The sequence below is a fragment of the Xyrauchen texanus genome, chromosome 23 (genome assembly GCF_025860055.1).
Source record: "Xyrauchen texanus isolate HMW12.3.18 chromosome 23, RBS_HiC_50CHRs, whole genome shotgun sequence".
In the NCBI taxonomy this organism is placed as follows: domain Eukaryota; kingdom Metazoa; phylum Chordata; class Actinopteri; order Cypriniformes; family Catostomidae; genus Xyrauchen; species Xyrauchen texanus.
In genome coordinates, this window is record NC_068298.1 from 29,214,033 (window position 1) to 29,240,938 (window position 26,906).

The 26,906-nt window shown below is 39.2% G+C and overlaps 1 protein-coding gene across 2 annotated transcripts in view; it reads left to right on the forward strand.

Annotated features, from left to right (window-relative positions):
• Positions 1 to 593: 593 nt before the first annotated feature.
• Positions 594 to 26,906, forward strand: part of LOC127617163 (phospholipid-transporting ATPase IA) — a 197,135-nt gene continuing 170,822 nt past the window's right edge. For both annotated transcript variants that reach the window (XM_052089080.1, XM_052089078.1), the window contains exon 1: positions 594 to 860. In XM_052089080.1, coding sequence (XP_051945040.1) covers positions 812 to 860 — 49 coding nt within the window. In that variant the 5' untranslated portion in view covers positions 594 to 811. The remainder of the gene's footprint in view (positions 861 to 26,906) is intronic.

Here is a 26,906-nt window from a genome sequence, read left to right on the forward strand (position 1 = left end):
TCTGTTCTTTATTTTTTCATTACAACAAGAGCAAAAAAACATATTACTTTTAATAGTAATGAGAAGAAGATGAAGACAGTCTGACACAGTCATGGAGAATTCCGTTCATCAACATGTGGCTTGTTGAGAGCAAAGCCTCAGCACATCCAACAAGCCCATAATGTTTTCCGGCTGAAGTGTAATATGGGAGGCAATTGCAGAGTCGTGATTGCTTTAGGGCCTAAAAAAAAAGAAATAGTGGCCAGTCATTGTCTCTGCAATCCACCTCGAAACAATGAGTAACTGCAGTAGGGAATCTCCACAAGACCTCCCCAAACTAGTCTCATGTTAGGGGACTCAGTTTGATTAAATTTGTAGTTGTCTATTATAATTCACACTTTGTATTTCCGGAGACTGGTTCTTCACAAGAGCAACTCAAATTTCGTCTCTGTGTAAATTGTTTTTGTTTTAAGAGTGAGAACGACCCAACCATCACCTCCGTTATTTCGGACGACTCCCCTCTGAGTACAAGTTGGTACGGTCCAATTTGTGAAGCTGTAGCGCTCGCTCACATTCACTGTTTTAAGCTCTTATTGATTCTTGCGCGCATTTGCCGTTCGACTCCGCGCGCTGATGCTGGATACCGTTCTTCAGGTCGGATATATCACAGCACAATGAATACAAACACTAAATAAATGGTTACCGGTTACGGTAGTGGAGGGAAATCTATTTTGGTGACGGCCACCGGCGTTTGAAATTCCTAGACTGGAAGACATAGAAACGAAACGCGGAGTTTGAAGCGTTTATTTGACAGGTGACGCCACTCGGACTGATGCCGCCCGTTCAGCGAACTATGTCGGATCTCCGGTCTCGTGCTGAGGGTAAGACACTGCTTTAATGCGGATCTGTGTCAGTATGTACTTGTCATCTTCTTGAGTTGAATGTCATGTGCACAACCTTTTTCCTACTCGACAAACTGTTGCGAGAAGACTCAATGCAGGTTGTTTTGGGTTTCATTGCGTAGTGTTTGCAAACGAGTTGTTATCTGATCATTTCTTAAAAATTGTGGAAGAAAATACAGTCGTTGTAAGTTATTTATTTGTACGATGATTTTTGAGTAAGTGTAAGATATGTTCATGGTTGCACAGGAGAGGAAAAGTATGACATTTCCGCATATTGTTCCATTCTTTAACCTTATTATTAAACTGTTTGCGTAACATCCAGTGAAGTAAAGATAAATTCCTCACTTGTTACGGTTTCTTGACGCGCACCCTGTGTATGTTAAATGATAGAAATCCTTGCAGTTCAAGTAGGTGTTTGTTAATTAGAAAGTTATTGAAGTTATTTTATTACATATCGTTATATTATTTGTGCTTGTAGTTAGTCATAAGTAGTAGGCTAGGACACATTTATAATAGTTAAATATTGTTGTCTTGTCACGTTAGATGTGTGGAGTGAACACTACAGTGAAGGATGTCAGTTTGATTTTCTGTCTGTTCCTGCTTTAGTGACGCTTAAAACTTTACCTGCATTATGGTGCTATGGTTGTTATTGTTTTCAGTGATGATTCTCGTTTCACGATTAAAATATGCTGTTATGCTAATATGCTAATGCGCGCGCGTGTGTGTGTGTGTGTGTATAAAATATATGTATATATATATGTGTGTGTATAATTAAAACCAGCACATCATGAGCAGTACCAAAGAAGCATTACAATTATGTATAAGTACCTAACAATACAAATAATATCTCATGTTAAAGGAGCAACATCTAATATTGACATCAGGTGTTTAAAATGGGTAATGCAGTCCGAATTCAAAATATTGGAGAGAGTTGTCTCCCCCTCCTCCCCAGACTCATGGGGTTTGAGGACACGCAACAGGAACGAGCAAACTGACAATGGCAAACGGCGAGCCTTACACTGTAAGATGATCAGCTAATGCATACGTTTGCAATGTTTTTATTGTTTGCAAATGATAAACCAGCTCGTGTGGATTTTGTTTTTTATAACTCCGTCAATGTTAGCTAGATGTATTGCTGTTTGCCCGCTAACTTGTTTCAAATCTGGAAACCTGGGGTGTCCAAGTACTATTGGGAAATGGGCAGTGGGCAGTTTCACACAGGCCAAAACACAAATAGAAATTCCGGCCCAGAACAGACACTTCAAAATAGAATATATTGGCTGTAGAATTGTTTTCAGAGAAGCCAGTATTTCAACTTGGCATGTTTCCTAAATCTGTTAAAATATTATAAATTTATGCTTTAGTACAGTAAATATATTACATATTGCACCTTTTAAAGTCAGCACGAAACGGAAGTTTGTCCGACTTCCATATTGTGTATGTATTTCCGAATGAAACAGCTTATCGAACAAGAAAAAAAATATAGGGCAGGGATTTTAGTTTATCCATTGGTTGTTGATTTGGATTGTGAAAATATGGACGTTGCATAAAGCAGTGGTTATCAATTCCGACCCTAGGGACCCCCAGCTCTGCACATTTTGGATGTCTCCTTTATCTGACACACTTGATTATGATCATGAGCTCATTAGCAGAGAGCTCCATTACTGAACTTGGTGTGTCAAATAAGGGACACATCCAAAATGTTCATTGCTGGGGGTCCCCAGGTCTGGAATTGAGGGCAGAACGGAGGCACATCTGAATGTGAGTTTGCAGTGGACACTAGGGGTGTAACGGTTCTTGGGGGAAAAAAAGAACCATGATACAAACCGAACCGCAAGAAATTCGAACCGTTACACCCCTAGTAGACACAGACCCCTACCACTGTACTGCTTGAGTCAGAGCCAGTTATCCGTCACTGTCATTTATGATCAAACTGACAACATAAACGCACAAGCACATCGCGGTCTTTGGTTACGTAAAGACTGTAGTTGTTCATAAATAAACTCCATAAGCATACAAAGTATTGTGTGATCATCTCATCAATTCTAGCGTGAAATGTCTCAACCGCAAATTTACTGCCATATCACATTTACTACCATATCGCATTATTCCGAAAGGAAGTTTGGGTTAAGGAACGATACTTTTAAAGCAAAATACACCTTGCCATCTTCACCAACATGTAGGTGACGGTTCGTTCAACTCTATGCAAGGTTGTGTTATTTATAAGAAATAGGCACAGTTTAAGTGGACTAAATGATTGGAGAAGTCCTGCAAACGTCACCAGAGAGAAGTCTGTCGATAAAATAACGTTCCTCCAATGACTGCCCTTCTTTATCAGGAATCAGACTACCCAGATGGTTTGTTTACAGGTAAAAAAAAGGAGGCTTTACATCAGTATATATATGAGCTCTTTCATCTCTGTTACCCAGTGTTTACATTTACATTTATGCATTTGGCAGATGCTTTTATCCAAAGCGATTTACAGTGCACTTATTACAGGGACAATCCCCCCTGCAGCAACCTGGAGTTAATGCCTTGCTCAAGGACACAATGGTGGTGGCTGTGGGGATCGAACCAGCGACCTTCTGATTAACAGTTATGTGCTATGAGCCACTCTGTTTAGCTTAAAAGGCAGCCTGATAGTTTTAACATTGGTCCTGAATCTCGCTACGCCCCCACTGCCACACCTCCTGTGTTGGAAAAGTATCTTGTTCGTCAGTGCAAGCACTTCCCAGCACAGAGCGATCAATAAGCCTTAATGCCCGATCAGGCCCGCCATGAACTATGGTGTTTCAGAGAGCGACAGTTTGAATTAAAGCAAGAGGCCTGTTTTGAAATGCATTATTTATTGCAGCTTTTGTTGGTTTCACTTTCTCAACAGACCATGTTGTGCTGCACTGCACGTGTGTTGTTGATTATTTTTTTTTTAATCACTGCAGTGCATCAGTCCGCACGAGGCAGGACCTTGGCAGAATGTCGGCCTAATCCACTCCTGCCCTGTCTTACAACTCTCAGCTCCGTTCCTCCACCTACACTACCTCCACCTCCTTCTCGGCCTCCATGTGACTTTTAATTTGAGTACATCAGAGTGCTTGTCTAACTGTGATGCACTCGCACTGATCCTGTCAATGGAGCTCGCCTTTCACGGGAAGATTGATGCGTGCTCACACTGCACGGATAGCAGGGCACAATTTGGCTTCAAAGACCCTGCGCACATCTGTGTCCCACATGAAAAGCATATTTAGAGCTCATAAAGTCAAAATGTATCTGCATGGCAGTCGGTAAGTGGAGGTGGCACGATTTTGGGTGTGGAGAGCAAGGTCAGAGATTGAGCTTGGCACAGAAGCCCATACAGATGAGGGTGGGCTGGCCTGCTCGAGACTTCAGGAAAATGGTTTTTATGTCCTTATCAGAGTCCTTTTCAGAGTTTCTTTTTTATGGTCCAGCCCACCCAGTATCTGCAATGCAGCTGTAACTTTTTTTCCTATACACTGAATAGCCAGTAGGCTGTTTAATCAACTGTTTGAGTCTCTTGATTGCGCAGAAGCTATGTCTGTCAGTTTTTAGCTAAGGAACAACTCATCATTATCTGTGTATCTGTCACATCTGTTGTTCTTTGTGACAAACCGATTCAGTATGATTTCCAACATTGTTTTCGCTGGATTAGAACCCGGTTCACTAAAGGAATTATGCAGGCAACGGTGCAGTCGCAGCCTTAAAATTTACACTAAACGTTATTTGCACACCGTGATATTGATTTTGAGGGCCGGTTCTGACCATGATCTGGCTCATTCTGCCGGTACTGTACAGCATCACTCCCTACTGTGATCCAGAATCAGAATGAGCTTTAATGCCAAGTGTGCTCACGTACACCAGGAATGTGCAGACATGTACTCTCAACATTTTCTCAAACAACTTCTTGTGGAATCACTCTGGGATGCTTTGTAAACATTATTGAAGAATTTCCCATCTATGTTGGCCACTTATTGGCTGCTTTTCTTTATTATTTGTTGCAAATCATCAATTTCAGAGACAATGGCCTGAGGGTAAAAACTGTTCTTGTGCCTTGTTGTCCTGGAGCTGTAGCGCCGGCCAGAGGGCAACAGGTCAAAAAGCAAGCGCTTTTAAATGACACCAGCTGTTAAATTATTGTCTTCTAAAGCAACATGGTTGATTTTGGTGCAAAAAAGATCAATATTTAAGTACTTTTTTTTAAACTCCAAATCATGCTTCCATTCAGCAGCGGTATGCACGTGTGACGTAATCGCATTGGCATTTGAAATACGTGAGAACTGCCGCACATGCATCACAGCTGGAAGAGCAGTGCTAATTAAAACTAAATAAGGTACTTAAGATTTTGAAATGAATTATACAGATAAATAATATAAAAAAATAAAGTCACACACAAGTGATCATCACTCGTTTGATGACAGCTAATTTTATAGCCCAATTAAAATACATACATACCCATGCCTTGTTTCCAACTATCCGTGCTATACATGGTTTTCTTGGCTACAACATCCACAGTTGTAATGAAAAATTCTGTTACAATTAACTGGGATAAACGTTGTAAGAGTGTTGATGTGTAGATGTGTAAAGTCTTATAACTGATGCTGGAGCTGTGCAGCAGGTGATTTCTCTATCCCTCGTTAGTGCTGTTCAGAATGTCGGTGTTGTCAAGATGTTTCACATGGTTGAACTGCTCCATGGCACTTTAAAATAGCAAATTCTCATGTAAAATTAAAATGGTTACATGTACTACGATATCTATGGAAGCCTGAATTATTGCGTATGTAAGGCGGTTTGTGTTTGTCACGAGAGCTCACATTTTAAGGAGCGCACAGTTGATGCACTCACACTGATCCTGTCAATGGAGCTCACCTTTCATGGGAAGATTGATGCGTGCTCACACTGCACGGATAGCAGGGCACAATTTGGCTTCAAAGACCCTGCGCACATCTGTGTCCCACATGAAAAGCATATTTAGAGCTCATAAATTCAAATTAACGTAATAAGGTTGCTTCATCGTCTGACTGAATTTGCGTATAGACTTGGCTGACCTGAAAGTATTAAAATAAAATAAATGTACATCTTAAAAATATGTCTATATTGATCGTTATTTACGCGTTGTATCGATAGCATTGGATCGTTGGTCATTGAATCAATGCATCGATCCAGATCGATGGATCGTTACACCACCTACTGACTGTCTGTGATTTTTGGAGCTTCAAAAGAGAAATCTCTATTCACTTGAATTTTAAGGACCTAATGAGCTAAGATATCTTTCTGTTTTTAATAATATGTTCTAATGTGTTCTAGTGAAGAGAAAAAGTCATGCACACCTGGGATATCATGAGGATGAGTAAATGATGAGAATTTTCATTTCATTCTGAGATAGTCTCTCATTATATGACCCAAATGAATACAAACGATGCAAATGCATGATGCATTACTGTTTTTCCCACACTGCTATCAGAATTCAAATAGCTACTTTGGTTAGGCTAAACTTATGATAATTTTTAGATAACAACTGGCTGTTATAACCCTTTATATACTATGTGTTCTCATCATTTGCAAAGTGAATGGCTGCAGAGTTGGTGTCAGACAGACACATCTTCCATGCCCTGTAGACGGAGTGTGTTTATGTTGCTGTTGGTTTGCTATTTTTACCCTGTCACTTTTGGAGATGGATGTGTCTGATCTGTCAGTACATCTTGTGATCCCTTATTCAAGAGGGCTGAAATAGCAACAGTTTATTGACAATTTACACTTGCAGAAATTAAATCCTGCATGAACCCGTACTTTAAATGGCCGCATGGTGTGTGACCACTGGCTTGTTGGTTTGTGGTCTCAAACATGATAGCTTAAAGGGCATACAAATCATTATAGAGGATGCTGTGTTATGTTTAGCCACAGATGGGTTGGTGCTGACTATGAACTAATATGAAGTCATGGAGATGCTAAAGTCACAATTAAGCCTGTGCATATTGGCTATCATTATGTGTGTTAAGCACTACCACCTAATGTGCTTTGTCAATCGCTTTAATTAGAAAAAATATTTTTTTGATAGTTGGCAACACTTTGAGATGATCGTGAAACATGTTTAGTCAGTCTTTCCAGTTAATACAGACATCAGACTAACTGTGTCCAAACCAGACGCAATGTGATAAGATTCCAGTGCTGAGAAAATGTTTCTGTCCACACCAAACACACCAATGCAGCAGCACAATTGCAGCCATTTAGAATACTTGATGTTTAAAGTACAGTTATGAGTTATAGAATTTTGGACCAATGAGATTGTATAGTGAGTGGAGCTAAGCAGCATGACACTGGAGAAGTAGGAACTAAGCGGTTGACCGAATGTAGACCTACTGTTGTTTGACGTGATTGTGGCTGGTTAGGACAAAAAGTCTTAAAATTGAAGAGAGCTTTTTATAGCGTGTCACTTTATGTCTAGTTAGGTAAAAAAAACTAGCAGAAACGTGCATTCGGTTTTAAACCATTCAATGTAGATGTGCATACTATCTTATATTCCTTTTTCCCAACACCTTTGTTTATATGCACAGCAGGTAGCATGCTTAAGAAGGCACACTGGGTCTGTAGCTCAAATGTGGGGCAGCATTTCCCTTGAATAGCACATTACTATATTGGCACATTTTTGTTGTAGTATCAAAATTGGTATCAAGAACTGTGAAATTTCACTGGTATTGGTGCTGTTCATTAAAAATTTGGTATCATGACAACACTAGTATTGATGACCCTTTGAAAGTTTCCATGTAATGGAGTTCTTAAACGAAAGTTTGGGGGAGGTTGCTCATCTACATTTACATTACATTTATTCATTTGGCAGACGCTTCTATCCAAAGCGACTTACAAAAGAGGAAAACATAAGTGAATCATCTTAAGGAGACAGTGGTATGAAAAGTGACATAATACAAAGTTTCACTAGCATCAGAATAGTATTCAAAACAGTTTTTTTTTTTTTTTTTTTTGTGACTGGTTAAGTGCTCATGGAAAAGATCTGTTTTAAGTCGTTTTTTGAAGACCATTTGTCAGCTTCACGGGTGGAGTTGAGAAGGTCTTTCCACCAACGTGGTATGCTGAAACTGCAAGTCCGGGAAAGCTAGTCCTTCGCTGAGTGCAGGATTCTGGTGGGCGTGTAGTTCTGTAGAAATTATTTTAGGTATGCTGGAGCAGATCCAGTGACTGTTTTGTATGCCAGCATCAGAGCACAAAATGTAATGCGTGCATCAATAGGCAGCCAGTGGAGAGAGCCAAAGAGTGGTGTAACATTTGGTTCACTCTCTTTGGTTCATTAAAGACCAGATGTGCTGCTGCATTCTGGATCATTTGGAGAGGTCTAATTGTGCAGGCAGGGAGCCTCTGCATTGAGAGAGTTACAGTAGTCCAGTCTAGTTATGACAAGTGACTGAACAAGCAGTTGTGTGGCATGTTCAGAGAGGAAGGGTCTTCCTGATATACTGTAGTTGTACCCAGCTGCATGGTGATGTTGTGTTCAACAGCAGGGTTGGGTGGAAAGACAAGCTGTAACAAGAATATTTGAGGTGGCACAGTTATGTGTAAAAATGAGGTCCTGGTTCCCCGATCTGTGAGTCGCTGTGGCGTGTAGTCTTTCCAATTCAAATAAGGCCAGAAGATTATTCAGTTCAGTGGCCTAGGGCTTGTTTTGATTTATGTTGAAATCACCAAGAACCACAAGTGGCCTATGGGGTATAATGTGTATAACAGTGTATAATGGGGTGAAGACTCTCTCTCACCTTTCTGTTCACTTCAATCCATCTTTAGCTCACAAAAAAAACTCTCTCTTATTAATAAAGCTACATATTGTCAATTTTCTTCACGATAAGAAATGCACAGTGACATGTATTATGATTCAATAAGTCACGAGCCATCGCGTTGTAATCTAGCTGCATTAAGCGTGCGTGCTTGAAGGACGAGCGTCCCCATGCCAGAGCGTGCATCAGCTGGGTGCAGTTTCAATCTCTTCCCCCTTATATCGGGACATTCGCGCAACTCATTGAAGAGGTGCTGACCGCACAGAAAAATGCCAGTTTTGGAGTTTGTAGTTTATTATATGACCTGCTTCCGTATTATTTGAACTTTTAATAAAGCTATAACGCATTAAATATAACTGCATTTAAGATGTGTCACCGGGGTGTTTCCTTTTAAGAGCTCTGACTTCACACATTCAATAATGAGAGTGCTTCTGTATTTACTTATTTGGTATTTTTGTATAATTCCCTTGTACTTTGCGATCTACATCCCCTGAAGCTGTTTGGAAAGTTTAGAGTGCATCTGTGTGCTGTGTAATTCTTCCGCTCCTCAGTCAGTCTTGAACTGCAGTGCTGTTCTCCTGCATCATGATTAGTTTAATGTGATCTCATGTTATGTTAAATGAGATCAAACGACTATTCAACAATGAGAATTTTTGTCTACAATTTTTTATTGTCGACTAATCGTTTCAGCCCTACCTATCATCCTCTGGCAAGGAGGACAGCAGGACATCCAACTCCTCAAGAAAGTTTGTCAGCTGACCTGGAGGGCGATAGATGACAACAACATGTATTTTTGTGGGTTGCATTGTAGTAATGGCATGGAATTCAAAAGATGTATTGTTACATAGTGAAGCCTGTGATGAAAAAGTCCAGTTGTTATGAATGAGCAAACCTGTTCTCCCATCCCTACCGGTATGTCAAGGTGTGTGAGAGAAGAAGTTGTTGGAGAGAGCAGCCAGTGTTGCTGTATCTAATCATCTAATCTGCCAATCAACCTGCAGGCTGCAGAGTATATAAGCTGCTGCTTACCTCACACTAGCAACACCTACCCATCTCCATCATCAATTTTCTAAGAGATCCTACCCTATAGCTTCCTCCATACATTAAGTAGTCCCTAAAATCGGACTGTGCTTAATACAATTTAAAACACTGCCTCCAAAGCGTTGTGTTGTTGGGTGAAACGTCAAGTGTTGTTGGGTGTATGGGTTCGTGTGTGCTCCATTTTCTGCATGTGTAGTAACATCCATGGATCGGCACCAAAAGCGAGTTGTGAAGCGAGTTGTTTTCAGGCCCAAAACCTGAACCCCCAAACCTGAATCTAACTATCAGTGGATTAAACGTGATGTTAGAGGGCAAAATGCAACATCCAAATTGCATTTGTCACTGATTATGCGAACGCGTATGTTTTTTCCTGGTTTCAACCCGGGAACCAAACCCGGGTCTCCCATGCTGCTGATGCAACGTGGCAAATGTTTTTAAAATAAATTACAAAAAAACTACAAAAACCTTTTGCCAATGCAAACATTGTCATATGGGAGATACCACTTGTCAGAGAGTCTGCTTTATGTGGCTGATCCTATGGTACCAGAATTCACGGAAACAGCATGCCTTCTTGCCATATTATCATGTTGTATTTATATTGGGATAATGTTTGATCTTTTAGTTGTAAGTTTTGTCCATTTGTTTACCATCCCTTGGCTGAATTATTTTAGTTAAAAAAATTTTCTCATTTGTGAGTCACTTTGGAAAAGTTTAAGCTAAATGAATCAATTTAAATGTAAATAAATAAGCCTACGCACAAATAAACTCTTCCCACTAATATTATATAAAACATAAATGATGACTGCAGAATTGTAATTTAAGTGATAATTGTAAACATAATACAAAAAAACAAAATGTTGGCTAGTTTATGGCCCGTCAAGGTAAAACGTTCAGCCTTGTGTCATTTAAAGCATTTGCGATTTGGAAATGGTTATTTATTTGAGTTTAAAAATGTACTTGAGTAATAATGGATGCGAGTCAAAGAGTTAGTGGAGTGTGCGTGCGTGCGTGCGTATGCAGAATTCCAGTCTCTTGTTTTTTGAACAGATTATAAGCAGGGTGCATGAAATCTGCTTGATCATTCATGAAACTGTCCAGCTCAATCTCTCTCTCTCTCCTGATCACCCTGTTAATCCTTCTTTTATCTGCCCCTCCCACTTCCCACAGACAGTCCTAGTTAGTCTCAGCTCGGCCACAAGGGAACAAAGCGAGAAGGGAGAGGGATTCTGAGTCTTAATTATTATTCATCGCCTTGCTGTCGCTGGTCTAGGCTGGATGTGGGAGCTGGATCTTTATTCCAATTTGCATCCATTTGCCTGTAGCAGCCAGTCCAGCTGTGGGCTGTGTTCATAAACACCAGTTGGTACTATCTGCTTGTGGGAATGTTATCCACTGTGTGTCCATTGAAGAGTTGAATCCTTTTCTCAGCATGGGTGTGTGACCTCATGAATGCATATTATATAGTGAGTGCTAAATTATTAATCCGGACTGGATGAACAATGCATATGGTGGGAGAAGACATATTTTAATTAGTTTATCTGAGTTTTGTTTTTATATTTTTAGGTGTTAGACAATTTGCACGGTAAAACCTTCTCAGAAAAGGAATCTCTCCATTTATCCCTTTTAAAGCCGCAGCGCTACAGGCATACACATTCAGAGGGTCTTAATTTTTATGCAAAGATTGACAAATATAGTTTTTTTTTTTGTTTTGTTTTTAGAGCTGACACAAGAAATATTAGTAAAACTGATTATCGGTCGACCTCTTGTCATTGTTTTAAGCGTCCTACTGGGAGTGTTGTTTTTAAGCAGCGTCAAATAAAAAAAGTCAAACCTTTAAAAACACGTTTTGAGACTTAAGTGTTTCGTAACTTTCGTTTGGACTCTGTCAAACTGTTTTCTTTTTAAAACAATAATGCTTATTTTATAAACATTCCCTCTTAAGAAATGTCTGATTGTGGTCTGATATTTATATATTATATAGGGCTTCTGATTATTCTATTAGTCAGCCTACTGACTTATCAATTTTGAAATATTGTTTTGCACATGACTGAACTAAATGCCAATCATCAGTACCTGTATGACATTTGCCCCATCCCTTTTTCTTAAGAAAACAAATCACCTTCTCATTAACTAATTAAGCAGCTCTTTTAAAGGGGCACCCCGGTATTACCTGGCATTAACTCCATGTTTTAGCCCCCTGGTGCAAACTGAATGGTAGTTCCAATGCTGTAGCCCCATTGAGTCTCTTTCATACTGTTCTGTTGACATTTCTGTGAGATCAAGAGCTTTATTAAAGGGATGGTTCACCCAAATAGATGGTCGCATTATTTATTAACCCTCATGCCATCCCAGATGTGTATGAATTTCTTTCTTCAGCATCAGAAGAAAGGAAGGCTAAGTGCACAGGCTCTTCTACCTTGTTGTCAAAGTTATCGCATGCACTTCACTCAATTAAACACAGACTAGGTCAAACTATGTGTATATTAGCATCTATTACAAGATCATTCTCCTGCCCAACTGCAGCTGCAATCGCGATATTCTGTGGTAATGCAAACTAGTGCATTCTCATGCAATGCAATGTCATGTTCTCGAAATGTCCACAAACTTTAGGAAGGGCTAGCAGTTATTTTTGCACCTATTAGCATAAAACTAGGAAAATTAGCATCTATCATTTAGTGTTCGCTTGGTCGTAAAGATACCTAAGTGAGTTGTATGACATTTGAACAATGAAAAAATCAACCCAACCTCAGTAAAACAAAAATGACTGTGATCAAAGTGTGATTGCTTTTTGTTGATTAAGTTACTGTTTACAAACAAATGCTCCGCACCGGCACTAATGAGTTCTTTTGAGAAAAGAACGGTTGTCTATTGGCTCTTTGTTCAAATTGAGTTGAAAATGCCCAAAAAGTGTTGAGTTGAAATATACTGTAATAGAAGTTTTATTGATATTTGACTTTTATCATTAGAAAAGAAACTGCTGAGGAGAGGCTGATAAAATTTGTGCTTCATAGGTAAATAAATGTATCTACCAATAATTAAAGGTGCAGTATGTAAGACTCAGAAACCCTTGTTATTAATGACACCTATGGCCATTAAGTGAACTGTAGCCAGTTACCTATTGTTCGTGTGCACACTCCATGGGGACGCGAGCGAGCATCAGCCAAAACAATGCCGTAACGTACAAAGAGACTGAACGTGATCCATCGGCATCATGCTGACAGATGAGGTAGCTTAATTCAAATTACTACAAACTTTGAGACCAACTAAAACTACTTATCAGCTAACGTAGCATACTGATACACGCATGCAGCTACATACTACCGAACTATACCAGACAGTTTACCGTTGCACTAGTACTACGAATAAGAAACAAGCGCATTTACTTAAATTGATCCTGTATACCTGACTTTTAGTATAAAGAGAAGATCGTTTAAATTATTTGAAAGTTATGAATAATGTCACATTGTGGCATTTTCCAGGCAAAAACGACCCGCTCCCTTCGCATGAAAATCAGTCTGCAGGCTTTAATAGGCAGCCTAGGAAGTCCGGGAAGGGCAAAGGTAGGGTTTTGTTGCGTTACAAACCATTCACACATTGGCAAAAATAAGGCAAGTATTATGTGAAAATTGTTAGATATTGCACCTTTAGAAAAAGTCAGAATATTGGACGATTTATTGGCATCAGCGATCTATCGGTTGACCAGTAATTAAGACCCATTTACCCCGCAGCTGCTGTTTGTAGATTTGAACTTTTCATGAAGGAATTGCCCAAACTCTGATCTTTATGAACAAAACCCATGGAAGATCTAACGTGAAGAACGGGACCCCAACTCAACTATCACAGTGCATTGGCTACTGTTTGTGAAAGGATATGCAAATAAAAGTAATGTCATATTGCTAAAATGTTGTCTTTGAACTTAATGTATTTTGAATGCAATAAGTAACAATTGTTAAATCAAAAATGGCTGTTATTAAGTTGGAATATGATGGTGATCAAATATTATTTATTGTATGTGGGTTAATAATTTAAGCAGTAAAGATGCATAGTGTATGTCTGATGGTAGTTTTCATTTTCATATGCCTAATTTCTCAGGCTCTAGAAGTGTGTTAAGTGTATGAGCATGTGATTTCTTTAACCTGTTGCATATCTGACATAATCACACAGGCCTGTTGAATCAAGTCAGATAGTTCAGAAAGAACTGACACAAGTCTAAACAATGTAATTTGATTCCCGAACAAAAGGTACATTTGTTTGGTAAAGGTTCTTGTTTGTAAATCATAAGGTTCTGGTATTTTATTTTTTATTTTTTTAAAATGGAACATGTTTTGAACAACATTCTCTGTTCCCAACCCTGTTACTTTTATAGCTTATCAGCCTCTGTGTGAAGGAATTCATGGACATGCATTGTTTGAATATGCCAACAGTCTCACCCTGCCTTAAAGTTTCACATATTTTCTGTGGGACCATTTTACCAGCCTGCCATCTTGGAAGGGTTGGGACATTAGAGTACTATATTCATAAGTATTGCAGTTCTTAACTGGAAAAACATTTTCAATGCGGGTGTTCTGGGTGATATAGCAACCCAATTTCAGAGCCTGTTTCAAAATCTCTCTCTCTCTCTCTCTCTCTCTCTCTGCCTTCTGTAACAGTGTGTTTATGTGCCCTTGTGTCATTTATTTAAACTGATTTCTTCTCGCCCTCCTGTCAGCTCTCTGGCCCTCGAGGATGTATCTTTTTTACCCACTGAGTGGTTGGAGTGCCGCACAGGTCATGTATGGTAATGGCCTTCTCTGTTGTTTCTGTCATAATGCCACTGCATCCATTTAATATCACTGGTGTTGACAGCAATGCCACTGTAATCCTTCAGAAGTCAACCCCCCCTCTCGACATACACACGCAAACCGCAGACAAACAAGAGTCAATGCTGCAATGCCCCATCATGAATCAGAAGAGAGCTGAGGGGAGGCCAGAGGCAATATGGAAGAAACATTGAAATTATGACTTATTGTGCATCATTTTGACAGGCTGCTTTTTCTAAACTGTAATTCAAAGCTGATGACAGTCAACAGATGTGCTATAGGCATTTGTTGAAAAACCTTTGCTCTCTAATGGCAGTGCATTTGTTCAGTCATGCCTGGAGTAACTGGAAACAATCAGCTGTCATTCCCAGTCTGTAGTTGTGAAAGTTAGTGGTACCGTTTTATTTACTTACACAAACATACTGCATATTGCCTGAATTAACACCATGGCATAAATGGGTAGTTCACCTCAAAATGAAAGTTGTGTGGACATTTTCTAACCATGTTATTCCAAACCTTCATAGGGTTTATTTGCCATATAATGAAAGTTAATAGGGACTCAGCTCTGTCAAACTTCAAAAAGTACCATAATAATCGAGCTCCAAGACTACATATGCATCATAGTAGTAGGCAATAGTATTCATGCACTATATTCCTAGTCTTTGGAAGCCATTTGATCACTTCATGTTAGGGATGTGCACAGATAGTCGACATTTGGTTTACTGTTCGATGCGCCACTTTTCGAATACCAAAATCATCAACCTTTTGAGTCAGTTTTAAAAGTAAAGGGCGAGTTAGGGGCTCTTCAAACATGCTTTTGTGTGCACCTGTGGTGATTTTCTATAAACTGTTACTGCGCTGGACGGACGTCTTTGACTGTTGCACTGAATCTCGTGTTTCTTTCAGTGTCTTGTGAAGGATCACCTCATTTTTAGACACCAAGTACAGTTAAAAATAAATTTTATAAATGCATCTTGAAACACCTGTGTTGTTTAATTTGTTGTGCTGTGTTCTGAAGAAGTTTAGGTTGCAAAGAGGACTTGAAGGTTTAGTTCACCCAAAAATGAAAATTCGCATAATTTGCTCACCCTCATGATATCACAGGCGTGTATGACTTTCTTGCTTTAGCAGAACACATTGGAAGAAAAATAGAAAAATATCTTTGCTCAGTAGATCCTTAAAATTAAGTGGATGGTGATCAGTCCTTTTTAAAGCTCCAAAAATCACAGATAGTCATTGTAAATGTCATCCATATGAGTCTAGTGGTTAAATTAAAGTGGTGTGGTTAAACACAATTACTTTTGGTGTGAAAAAGATCAATATTAAGTCCTTTTCAACTATAAATCATTGCTTCCAGTCAGCAGCAGTATGTGCGTTCATGTCACGTGAGGGTTGAGATCAATCAGTCTCTCATGTGGCATATTCGTGTTGGCATGTTACGAACATGATTTCAAATTTTTCTCTCAGTTGAGACATCCAGAATAAGCACACAAACGCACCATTGTGAGTGAACAAACAAATACAACTATAGATCTAAACCAAAACCAACAAAGCTTCTGTACAGCGTTCCTCCTCGTTTGTAAACAGCGCTGCTCTTTCAGGTATCCCACGTGCATCAGTTCTTGTGTGAACATGCCAGCACGATTACCTACTGCTGCTGAATGGATGTGATTGATTATACAGTAGTTACAAATGTACTTTTTTTTTTTTTTTCGCTTGAAAAGCAATCGTGTCATCGTTTGGATGATGTTTATACATGACTGTATGTAATTTTTGGAGCTTCAAAAGTCTGATTGCCATCCATTTGCATTTTAAAGAGCTATTTTGTTTTTCCAAATGTGTTGTTCGTTTTGTTTTTTTTTGTTTTTTTCTTCAGCAGAAGTAATTCACACCTGAGACTGCATGAGGGAGAGTAAATGAGAGCTTTGTCATTTTTGGGTGAACAAACCCTTTGTTACACCGTTAAACAGGATTCCAGGTTTTTTCACCCAGCAAAGTTAAATGCTAAGACAATAATTTTTTTTTCTTTCACTCTGGTGTGCTTATTTAAGTACAATAGTTAGACTAGTTCAATGCCATTTTATTTTAAACCATTTGGGGTGCCCAAAGAAGCTGCGCTGCCTCACGCAAATGTGAACTGTACTTTTGTATGACGAGATTTGTTTGTGAGATTTTATCTCTTCTATATACTTCTATTTTATCACTTCCGTGATCTACGTATTGTGCTATGTAGGCGCATAGCTCATTGTGCACTTCATTTGCTGCTATTTTGTGTAATGTTTGAGGAAATTCCATTGCAATAAACACTTTATTCCCACATCCCGACTTTTGACAAAAAGAACTTTAACTGTTCGTGAAATCTCGTGGTTAACCAAATGTTTACTGTAATCCTGCACATCCTTACTTCATGATGAACAAAATGAAATTTAAGTTGTTATTCACTCTGAAATCATTAATAAACCCCAGAAATCAAATATTGTGGCTAGGAAGATAATACTTGACCTCATTGTTTCTTGTGACATGACTTCTTGACATTTGGTCACGAGACACGATGTGAACCAATCAGGTTTGATGTTATCGACGTAGCCGCCATATTTTATTTATGCCAATTTTTTCATCACAAAAAGTGATCACATGGCTTCAGAATATTTGTTATATAGTGCATTAGAAGTATTGACTACTTATATAATGTTTATATCATTCGCAAATTGTAGTTGTCTTTCAATGTGTGGAAAAGAGCTGCATGGACATTGTCTCTGCCTAACATCTCCCTTGTGTTCCACAAAAGATGAAGTAAAAACATGAATAAATAATGACATCATTTTCATTTTTGGGTTTTGGCACTATTCCTATCAGTACATTTCTATTTATCAGAAGGAAACACAAATTATGGTTTCAGGAACATTGGCAAGGGGCATACTTGCACCACATCTGAAATCAGGATTTCAAACAAGAGTTTTGATCTTTGTGACAGAGTGGAGTGTGGGGCCTGGTTGTGATTTTACACACCAGTCCCTTATCAGGCTAATCAAGCCTCTGAGAGGGATAAAGGCCGACTGCAGACGGTGGTGCGACAGAGAGAGCGTTTACGGGCAGCTGTCCGTCCTATGTGTGTGTGTTTGTATCTTATCTTTTGGTTTATTTTTTCATTAAACTATTATTTATATTGTCAAGCCGGTTCTCACCTACCTCCTTTCCATTTAACTGTTTTACAATCTCATTCATTCAGAAACTTCCAGAAAGAGAACCTTCAGACAGAAGGAATGTCAGTCCATCAGGAAGTGATAATATCACCATAATGTCTTTCTCTTGAAGAGAAATGTCTCTGTGTGCCAAAGGAAGAATGACAAACATTTTCGCTTTTTCTTTTGCCATTTTGTTTTTCTATCTGCATTCAGCCAGTCTCAAACACGCACATACCCAGCCTTTCAGGGCATATCAGTGAGTGCCAAGTCTCGGATAGACCCTCTATGCCCCTCTTCCTCCAGCGGGCACCCCTCTGGATTGTGTGACCCCTGTACCATTGTTCTGCTTGGCTGTCTGTTGGCTGACACGAGCAATAATCCTGAAATCTGGCCTCCATCCAACCTCATTACAGCTCCTGCCACCATTGATCCCGCCCCCAGAGGCTTCCCCTCCAGTGACACTTCCCTCTCTTTTAACTCGCTCTCTTTCCCTCTCTCTGACTTTTCTTCTCTTACCAGCTTCCTCTATCACTTGCTATAACTCAGTCTCTCCTTGTCTTTCACTCTTTTTTTCTCTCTCTCAGTTTCTCTCAGTTGGCACACCTGTTCTCATTCTCTCTTCCCTTTGGTTATTTGCATGGCATCCATAGGCTGTGACCTCCACAGCTGACCTGTTTGCAAATAGACTGGGGCATTGCATCGGCAAAATGTGGACTCAAAGGAGGACCGCAAGAGCTTAGGGTGCCATTGGGACATGATTAGTGACATGGAAAGCAAGGGAATTTGATATAACTGAGAGAAATAGATCAAACGGGAAGAATAACTGGTATGAAGAGACAGATCTGGAGTGTGTTCCTGTGTCTGGTGGACTGTTTGTTGGCGTCTGTATAGCCTAGGTGTGACTCGCCTGCGTTTAATGAAATTATAGAGGGGGAGGTAGTGCGGCGATGAGGGAATAGTACGAGAACATCATGTAGACTGTAGAAATGTGTCAAACATGGAGCCTTTTGTCTTCACTCTGTCTCTATAGAAAGAAAGAGACCTGTGAAATAGAGATGGAAGGAGAAAGTAAAAGCCACTCTGGAAATGTAAAATGCAAGGTTACTTTAGACCTAATGGAAAACAATGTTTTCCCAACATGCCACATTGAAAGCAGGATTGTACTTTTCATGTTTCTTGCATGTGCCTCTCTAATGGTGTTAGATATGTACCTAAAGTAAAACTTTGAGAACAAAATGCAGTGACACTACTAATCTAACTAAATTTTTCTTAAATATTACAATTGCATAGGTGTTTTTTCAAAATAATATAGCTTTGTCAGGTACAAGCTACGTTTTTCAATAAATTGTTGTGTGGCCATTTACTTCTTCAAAAGGGCAGCTTGATTGTAGTTTAACTACTTTAAATTACAAGTACTGTATCTTAGGGAGCTTCATTTTCAAAGTAGCTTCTAAAACATAAATGAAGAGATTTCCTTAATTTACCTTTTTTTATTATTTGTTCTTAATTTTTGAGAAAGAGTATGGGCTAATAATTACTGCAGTGAGAGGTTTAGGCTCATTATCAATTATTTTAGTGGTGACTATGACATCATAATCATCCATCTCTTCATTTTCTAGTTTTTTTTCTCAATTGGGATTTGAAATACAAAGTCACTGCATCAGTCAATGTCTCCTCACTCTGAGCTTATGACCCTCCTTCTCCAGCTCCTGCAGTCATTAATTATAGAAGTTCTTGTCATTAATTTGGCAGAGCATCCGATCAGATGGGAAACCCACCAACTTTAAGCCATCTTGTAGTGTTATTAGTTTTCTGGGCATGGATGTTAAAGAATTCTCTGTAATTCTGAATGCTGGCTGTCTCTGTGACCTTTTAAGAAGAAAAGATGTTTCATCTGTCAATATTAAGTTATTAATTTGAGCCTCTTAGACCAGAAACATACTCTGTGTAATTACAGAATAAGTCTGCACGATATGGAGGAAAAATGTGATGGGCGATAAGTTGGTTGATAATGCTATATATTATTTGATATACCACATGATATTCCTATGATGTTGTCATCGCTGTGCGTGCAACATCGGAAACTAAAGTTTATTGTAATTTTAAAAATTACCATCTATCCCAGTGATCATAAACATTTGTCTTGTTCAAAATTGCATATAGAATCACTGTGTATAATATATACAGTTTTACCATTAGGTATGCATCAGACATTAAAAATCATATTTAAACATTTTTATTTTTTACACAGTAATTTATGTTCCTATTTATTTCACAATTAGTTCATTCAATGTGGGACCTTTATTTTGAAGAAAGTAGGCCTGAAGTGCTTGCCGTAGTTATTCGTGTTGGTTAAGCATTTCTGCTCTTTCTTAGTCCGTGCTAAACTTGAGACTGAGTGGAATGATTCACAGAACAACATATTAATTGACAGCGACCAAAAAAACAAGCCAAGTTTGAGATTTGTATACTGGCATCATTCATATTTGCAAAGGACAGTACCAGTTACAGTTACATGCATAATTGTAACACAGATCCATAATTTGAGTCAGAAGTAGTTTTTAGAGAAAAACGCTTTTAGTCTCAGCTATCAAATTATGTCACTTATCACCAAATTCAATCAATAAAAGTTGTTCTCATGCTCCGTAATGGTGCGTGTAACATACCGCGGTAGCTGCCCATTCAAACGGAGTGGGTCACAACACTCTTTCTCTCACATATAGCACACAAAAAAATAAAACCTGAATGAACATCTGTAGGTATGTTGAAGGATGCAGTGCAATTTACTGAAATGTGTCTTCTCTCATGTATTCCCCTCATCTGTTAATGTTGAAATGACAGTGGAGAAAATCAATGGGGAAAATGTAAAGTCCTGGAGCACACACAGGATCGACGAATATTCACACGTGCACCAAGTGACTAGCGCGTGCCCGGGCCATATTCTCTTCTATCTGCATCACCTTGAAGCTACCTGCGTGCTGAAAAGCGTACCGTAGTGTGTGTAAAATAAATAAATACACACAGATTTGCTTTTTGGCAGTTACTTTAAAGGTTTGCTTTCCAGTAGTCCCGTTAACACAGACACGCATACACACAGCTCCGTGCGTCTCTCGCCCCAGCTGCGGCTCTGGCTCCTCTTTCTCTCTCTTTCGGCTGATTGAGAATTCCCCCTCCCAGGTGTCCATCCTTACCACTCGGCCACGCTCTGCTCGCCACAGTAGCAAAACATTTTTATAGCCTATTATTAAGATTTACATATTTCATAGCAATTTCATTATAAAATTCCAGCAAATTGAATTGTGTAATGCTTAACCACATTAAATTAATAAAACTGAAATTTATTTTATTTCTTTTTGAGTTTGAGTTTTAGGGAGAAATGTCAGTGCATCGCTGTGAAGGGAAGGAAGTTGTGCTAGACAGAATGTGGCTTATGTATAAATATTCTTTTTATAATCTTTGGAAGGCGAAATCTAAAATAAAATCAGACTAATATCACAGATCTAAACCAGGCTATGTTTGAATGTTTAGTTCTGTCACTCATTAAGTGGGGCTTGTTTTGTGCTCGCTGTGGCACCGCGTGCCATCACACTCATCTCTCTCATCTCTCTCTCTCTCTCTCTCTCTCTCTCTCTCTCTCTCTCTCTCTCTCTCTGACTGCGAATAGCTAAATTGCATCACAGACAAATGGTTTCATATTATTATACATAGAAATGGCTGGCGAGATAAAATAACTTTCTCTTTATAGCAATAAATAATGTATTTTCTTAATTTCTCCAGTACCGACAGCAGAACCGATAACGTCCGAGCTTACCAAAGCCAGTCCTTCAATAGCCTATACTGTGTTGGTATATTTTTATTACTTATTTATCTGCATTGAGTGACAACTCTCTCAAATATAAGACACACAAACAGAACAAATAAAAGTCTCAGATTCACTGTCTGTAATTGCAAAATTCTTGCTTGCTTATTGTGACATGATAGCAACCCTTCTGCTGTGATAATGCAACTTCAACTACGCTATCAATATCCAAAGTAGTCGAACGTCATGCCAACTATCGCGTTTGTCACGTTTTTTCTTGAAGTTGGCAGTAACATATCAAAAGTTTTTAATTAAATCTAAAGAAGTTATACAAATTTAACCCTTACTGTTTTCTCCAAAGAACTTAGCTCCTTCCTTAGGCACTGGATGAGGTCTGCTCACTCTGCTGGAAAATGACTCTAGGGGCAGTGTGCGTCGAACACGTGTTCCACAATAACAATAGCCTGCCTAATAATCGGCTTGATATGCGTGGATATTGGCCGATGCCGATTATGTAAAAAATGCAAAAAAATCGGTCGATTAATCGGCCGGCCGATTAATCGGTCGACCTCTATTCTGTATAAATGTTGCAGATACGGTCTTTAGTAAAGTTTAGAAATAAATCTGGTATTGTAGTCAAGCAGTACAGTGGATGAAAATGCTATGAAAACTGTCCAATTTAAAACGGAGATACCATCAAACCGTTCTTATAAGTGCATGCTCCCATTGTACATGCAAACATGCTCTTTTTTTTTTCACTCTTGTTTTGATGTGGCAATCATGTTCCATTCAAATGTCTGTGCTTTTAAACCAAATTTGTTATTATTCAGGTAGCTAGAAACATGTCGTCATTTTAACTTTTTTTTTTAACTGTCAGCTAAATTGACAGTAGTTGACCTGAAAGAGAAAACTGAGTTTATGTTAGCATCTCTTGCATTGTGTTGTGAATTTCAGTCTGACACATTTTAAATACAACGATGCATGAAAACAGCTTGTGTAGCTACAGTGAAAGTGTCTGCATTCACATTCTTGTGTAGAGTATGTTTCACAGAATATTCTTCCATAAAGACAAGTGAATTATACTATTAGGCCTATAAGTTCAATATTTTATTCTTGTGGTTTACACTTATATTCTGTTCTGAAATTAGAACAGATGATGTAGGTTTAAGGGCATTTGCCTCTTCTTAGCGGCCAGTCATGCCTCATATCCAGCGCCTCTAGAGCACTAGCAGGATTAGCACCGGTATCACGCCAGCTAGCTAGGCTCAAGCTGGGGTACCGATATAAGCTTGTGCTGTTGAAAAGTTCCGAATGAGCCTGGGGGAATGCAATAAGCCTCATCCTGCACCATCATAGGGGTGGGCCATTGCATAACTGGCCTGGGATGGCCAGACGTGAAGCTTGTGGTGGCTTGTTGATCAAAACTTTGAGAGAGGAGGTGTGGGGGAGGGGGATATTTTTAGCACCCTTAACCTTTTGGAAAAAGAGAGCGATTAAGACAGTGTGACAGGAAGGACTTGGCCTTTAAGATTTCTGAAAATTTGTAAAGTTAAATGACAGTAATGTAACAATGGTTGAATATGTTATCATTCTTAAGAGGAAATTGTTTGTAGTTGTTCAATTTCGGGATAAGGGTTTAGTATGAAATTACCTAGCAATGTTTCCTACTACAGCATTCTGTTTTTGATGCATAATAGCTTCCCCATATTTCTTCCCAACTGCTTCAAACTGAAGCTTCGATCTGGAAATTCATTCACGAACACATGCACTTAGCAGGAAATTATTTCATGATAATGTGTCAAAAAACAACGTGGGCTTGGGGATTGCTTATGGGTTGATTTACACAGAATGTGATTTAAACAAATCTGAAAAAGAGTCAAAAATATTTATGAGAAAGCGTGTAGGGAGCCGTGAGTGATGCTTTATTGGATTTTCTAATTTTTGCCTCGTGCTTTCCAATGCCTTGCTCTTGTTGGTAGTCTCTCGCTTGTTGGGACAGTGCGCACACATGATTAACAGGTCTGACCAGACACATTTCAAACAGGCCTGAAATCCTTCGTAGCATCTGCGAATTGTCCTGGAGAGACATGACTATATATTTAATACGGCTGTCAATCGATTACAATTTTTAATCTAATTAATTACATGATGTCCCCATTAATTAATCGCATATACAAATATTTGCTGAGAAAGCCCCATATATAACAATAACTCAATATATAATGATTAAATAATTATACATAGTTATCTTTAAATATTTAAAAATGTTATACATGTGTACACACACACACACACACACACACACACACACACACACACATATATATGAGTTTGTGTGTACATCCAGCAATAGATTGTGTTGTTGTGCTATTATAACTTTTTGAGGGGGCGAGTAAGGGTTCCCACCCAAAAACAACAGGGCTATTTCCACACCAGGCTCCTCTTCAAGCTTCTCGTGACACTATTTTTGGTTTGTTGACGTTTAAATTACCCAACCATCCTGCCAGCTCTTTTTCCTGTTTTAGCATGGAGCTTCATCTCCGTAATGTTAGTGCTCCGATTCCCATTGGGGCTGCATTTGCTTAGGCATCCATGTCCTAACACTCAACAGGGCTTTAAATGCACTGTGTGCCAGATGCTCGTCAGAAGCGAAGATTGCCGGAGATGTGCTTAGTCCGTTGGACAGCAACATAAGCAGATGTATTCACTTCTAATCCTTTTCCAGTGCTTTGTCACTCAATTCTTGAAGTGCACAAACCTTGCAAAACCAAGCAAGAAGCCTCTGAAAGCTTCTTATCAAACTTCCACCTTCAGATTGCGGCAATCACAACACAATACAGTTGTGTCTCAACTGAGCTGCACCACTGCAATTACTGGAAGTTTTGTTTGGGGAGAATCAAAGGCAGTTTCCACCAGGGTGGGCTTGGTAATTAAAACAACAAGTGAACACGGTGCCATGAAATGCATCAAGAGGAGTCTGGTGTGGAAATAGCCCAGTTGTTCTGTGGCAGGACCGCTTGATCTGACCCCTCACCAACTTATTATGTAGCCACTTCAACCTAGTACTAGGGATGGGCATAAGTACTCGAGTATTCAGAAATGACAAAAACAATAGTGATAACACAATTGCATTACTTTAGCACTGAAACGTTGATGGCATAACAAGTGGTACTTAAGAATCCGATTTATCAAGACTAAAGTAGGTTGACTGCATTCATCATCAGCTCAGACTGTGTGGACTGTCTATGCATGGCCCAGCTTTTCTCTACACACAGGCATTCCTTGTCTTTGCCAAAGAGTATCACAAAGCAATCTTAGTCTGCATGCAATGACTGCGGCCTTATTCGCCCGTGTCCAAAAGAGTATACTTTGAAAGGTAATTCGAGCAACCTGCACTCAAAATATTTTTGAATCTTTGATTTAATTAACTTTGTAAGTTACATAGAAGTAACTCTATTTACTTCAATAAACCTAAGTTAATTACATTTTATTAATCCAGTGCTATTATGTTGAAGTGTAAATTTCTGCTATTGTCCAAAACTAAAAGCTCAACAATCCTAAATCTTGATTTCTTCTGTTTATTCATTTAATTATGCCCTATCAAGTTTAATTTTATACAGTCATGACAATCACTCTACACATTAAGGTTCCTGAATTTACTATGCCATTTTCTCCCTGTATGTCAAGATAACTTCATAAATGAACCTAAGGTAAAGCATGTCCTGAACCAAAGCTCAAACGCCACTGTTCACCATAGTGCTAACCTCCAGAACTCCAACGTAAAATAAACTTTTCCAAATCACAACATGTCTTAAAAGTGTGACACTCATGATGCAACAGTGTGAAGAAACAGCAAGACTTGATGCAACTGCAGTTCTGTAAAATATCAACCCCTGCATCTAGTTTCCAAACAAAATGGCAAAGCCTTCTATTGGGCAGGAGACTCCCTCCTCACTATCACCTCAGTCTGAAACACCAACTTCATCCCAACCTGATAGGGCACTGTGATCAGAGCCTCTGGTGTCCCGCAAGCCCCGATTCATAGAAGGCCACGTCTTAATGCCATCTGAAATCCCTCTTTTCAAATGTTCCACTTTGCCGCTATATGTCATGTATCTCCTCTGCTCTCCATCCTTTCCGCTCCATTGCCAATTGTACTACGCCCACAGAGAACACTCTCAACAGGGAAATCCCTTCCGTTTGAACTGGACTCTTTTAGCCCTAAAGAGCAAACAGTTTTTTTAAACTCATGTTTAGAATCCCTTAAGTACTTGTGTTTAATTGAAACCCTTGGCCGTGGTCACTACAGCCTCCCCCCTCAGCATATTTCATTACAAATTTTCTGATTCATGCCTCTTAGAAAAATTATACATGTCTGTTTTTTTTCTCTCACTCACTATCTCTGTCCTCTTTTCTTTTCATGGTCACTGCTGGATAGTTGATAGAATATAGAGTAAATTTGATTGTGAAAGTATTAGTTGATTCATTCTGCAAAACAAACAACACAGAATGTGGATGAGCATTTTCAAATCATCTTTAAATCTTACGTAGGCCTGTAGGTAATGTGTGCCGTAATCCCCAAAATGTTATGTTTCTTAAAGTCAGCATGACACAGCATGTCTTGGTTTGTTGTGGCTGTTTGTTTCTGTGGTGCCTGCAAAAAATCCTAGTGCCCTTATGTTGGCAGCCATGAGGGTGGCGCCAGTGAAACGATCAATCCCTGCTGTTTCCTATTTGGAGCCTGGCCAGGGTGGCCAAACATTTATAGCTCAATGAGAAAGACAAGAACAGATTTTTGATATACAGTAATAGCACATACAAGCGAAACTGTGGAGAGATGATGATGTGATTTGTAAGATGCCTAGATTGCTGCTGGAGTATCATATGGCATTGACCTTACACCTATGTCTGTGAACTGGAATAGATACTTAGTATCAGGGACTTAGTATCAGACACCATGACTTCTGAGTATCTGTTGTTCATGAAAAGCTTTTTACGTGTGCACGCCAGCGGCTCAGGAGTTGGCTGGTCCTGCTATCCCTGTAGCACCTAGTGGTAGATTGATGGTGTAGTAGATACACCATCCAATGTCAAAAAGCATGTTTCACCATAGATAACCATTCAAAAGTTACTGTGTTTTATGACTAAATCATTTTGAAATGATTTCATTACATTATAGCCCATCATCTTCTGTGACGGATTGTTTTTGAAGGGCTCTTAAAAGCTTGAAATGTATTTACATTTTTCCTTATCTATTCCCATTGATGAGTGATCAGCCATGTGACACCCGATCCCAGAACTGAGCGCCCGTGAGCAAAGATGGCAGCTAGATTTTGCTAGCTTTCTGGGAACCCTGCACTAGCTGAGCACAATCATATAGACGAATGGGGATGCTAACGGATAGC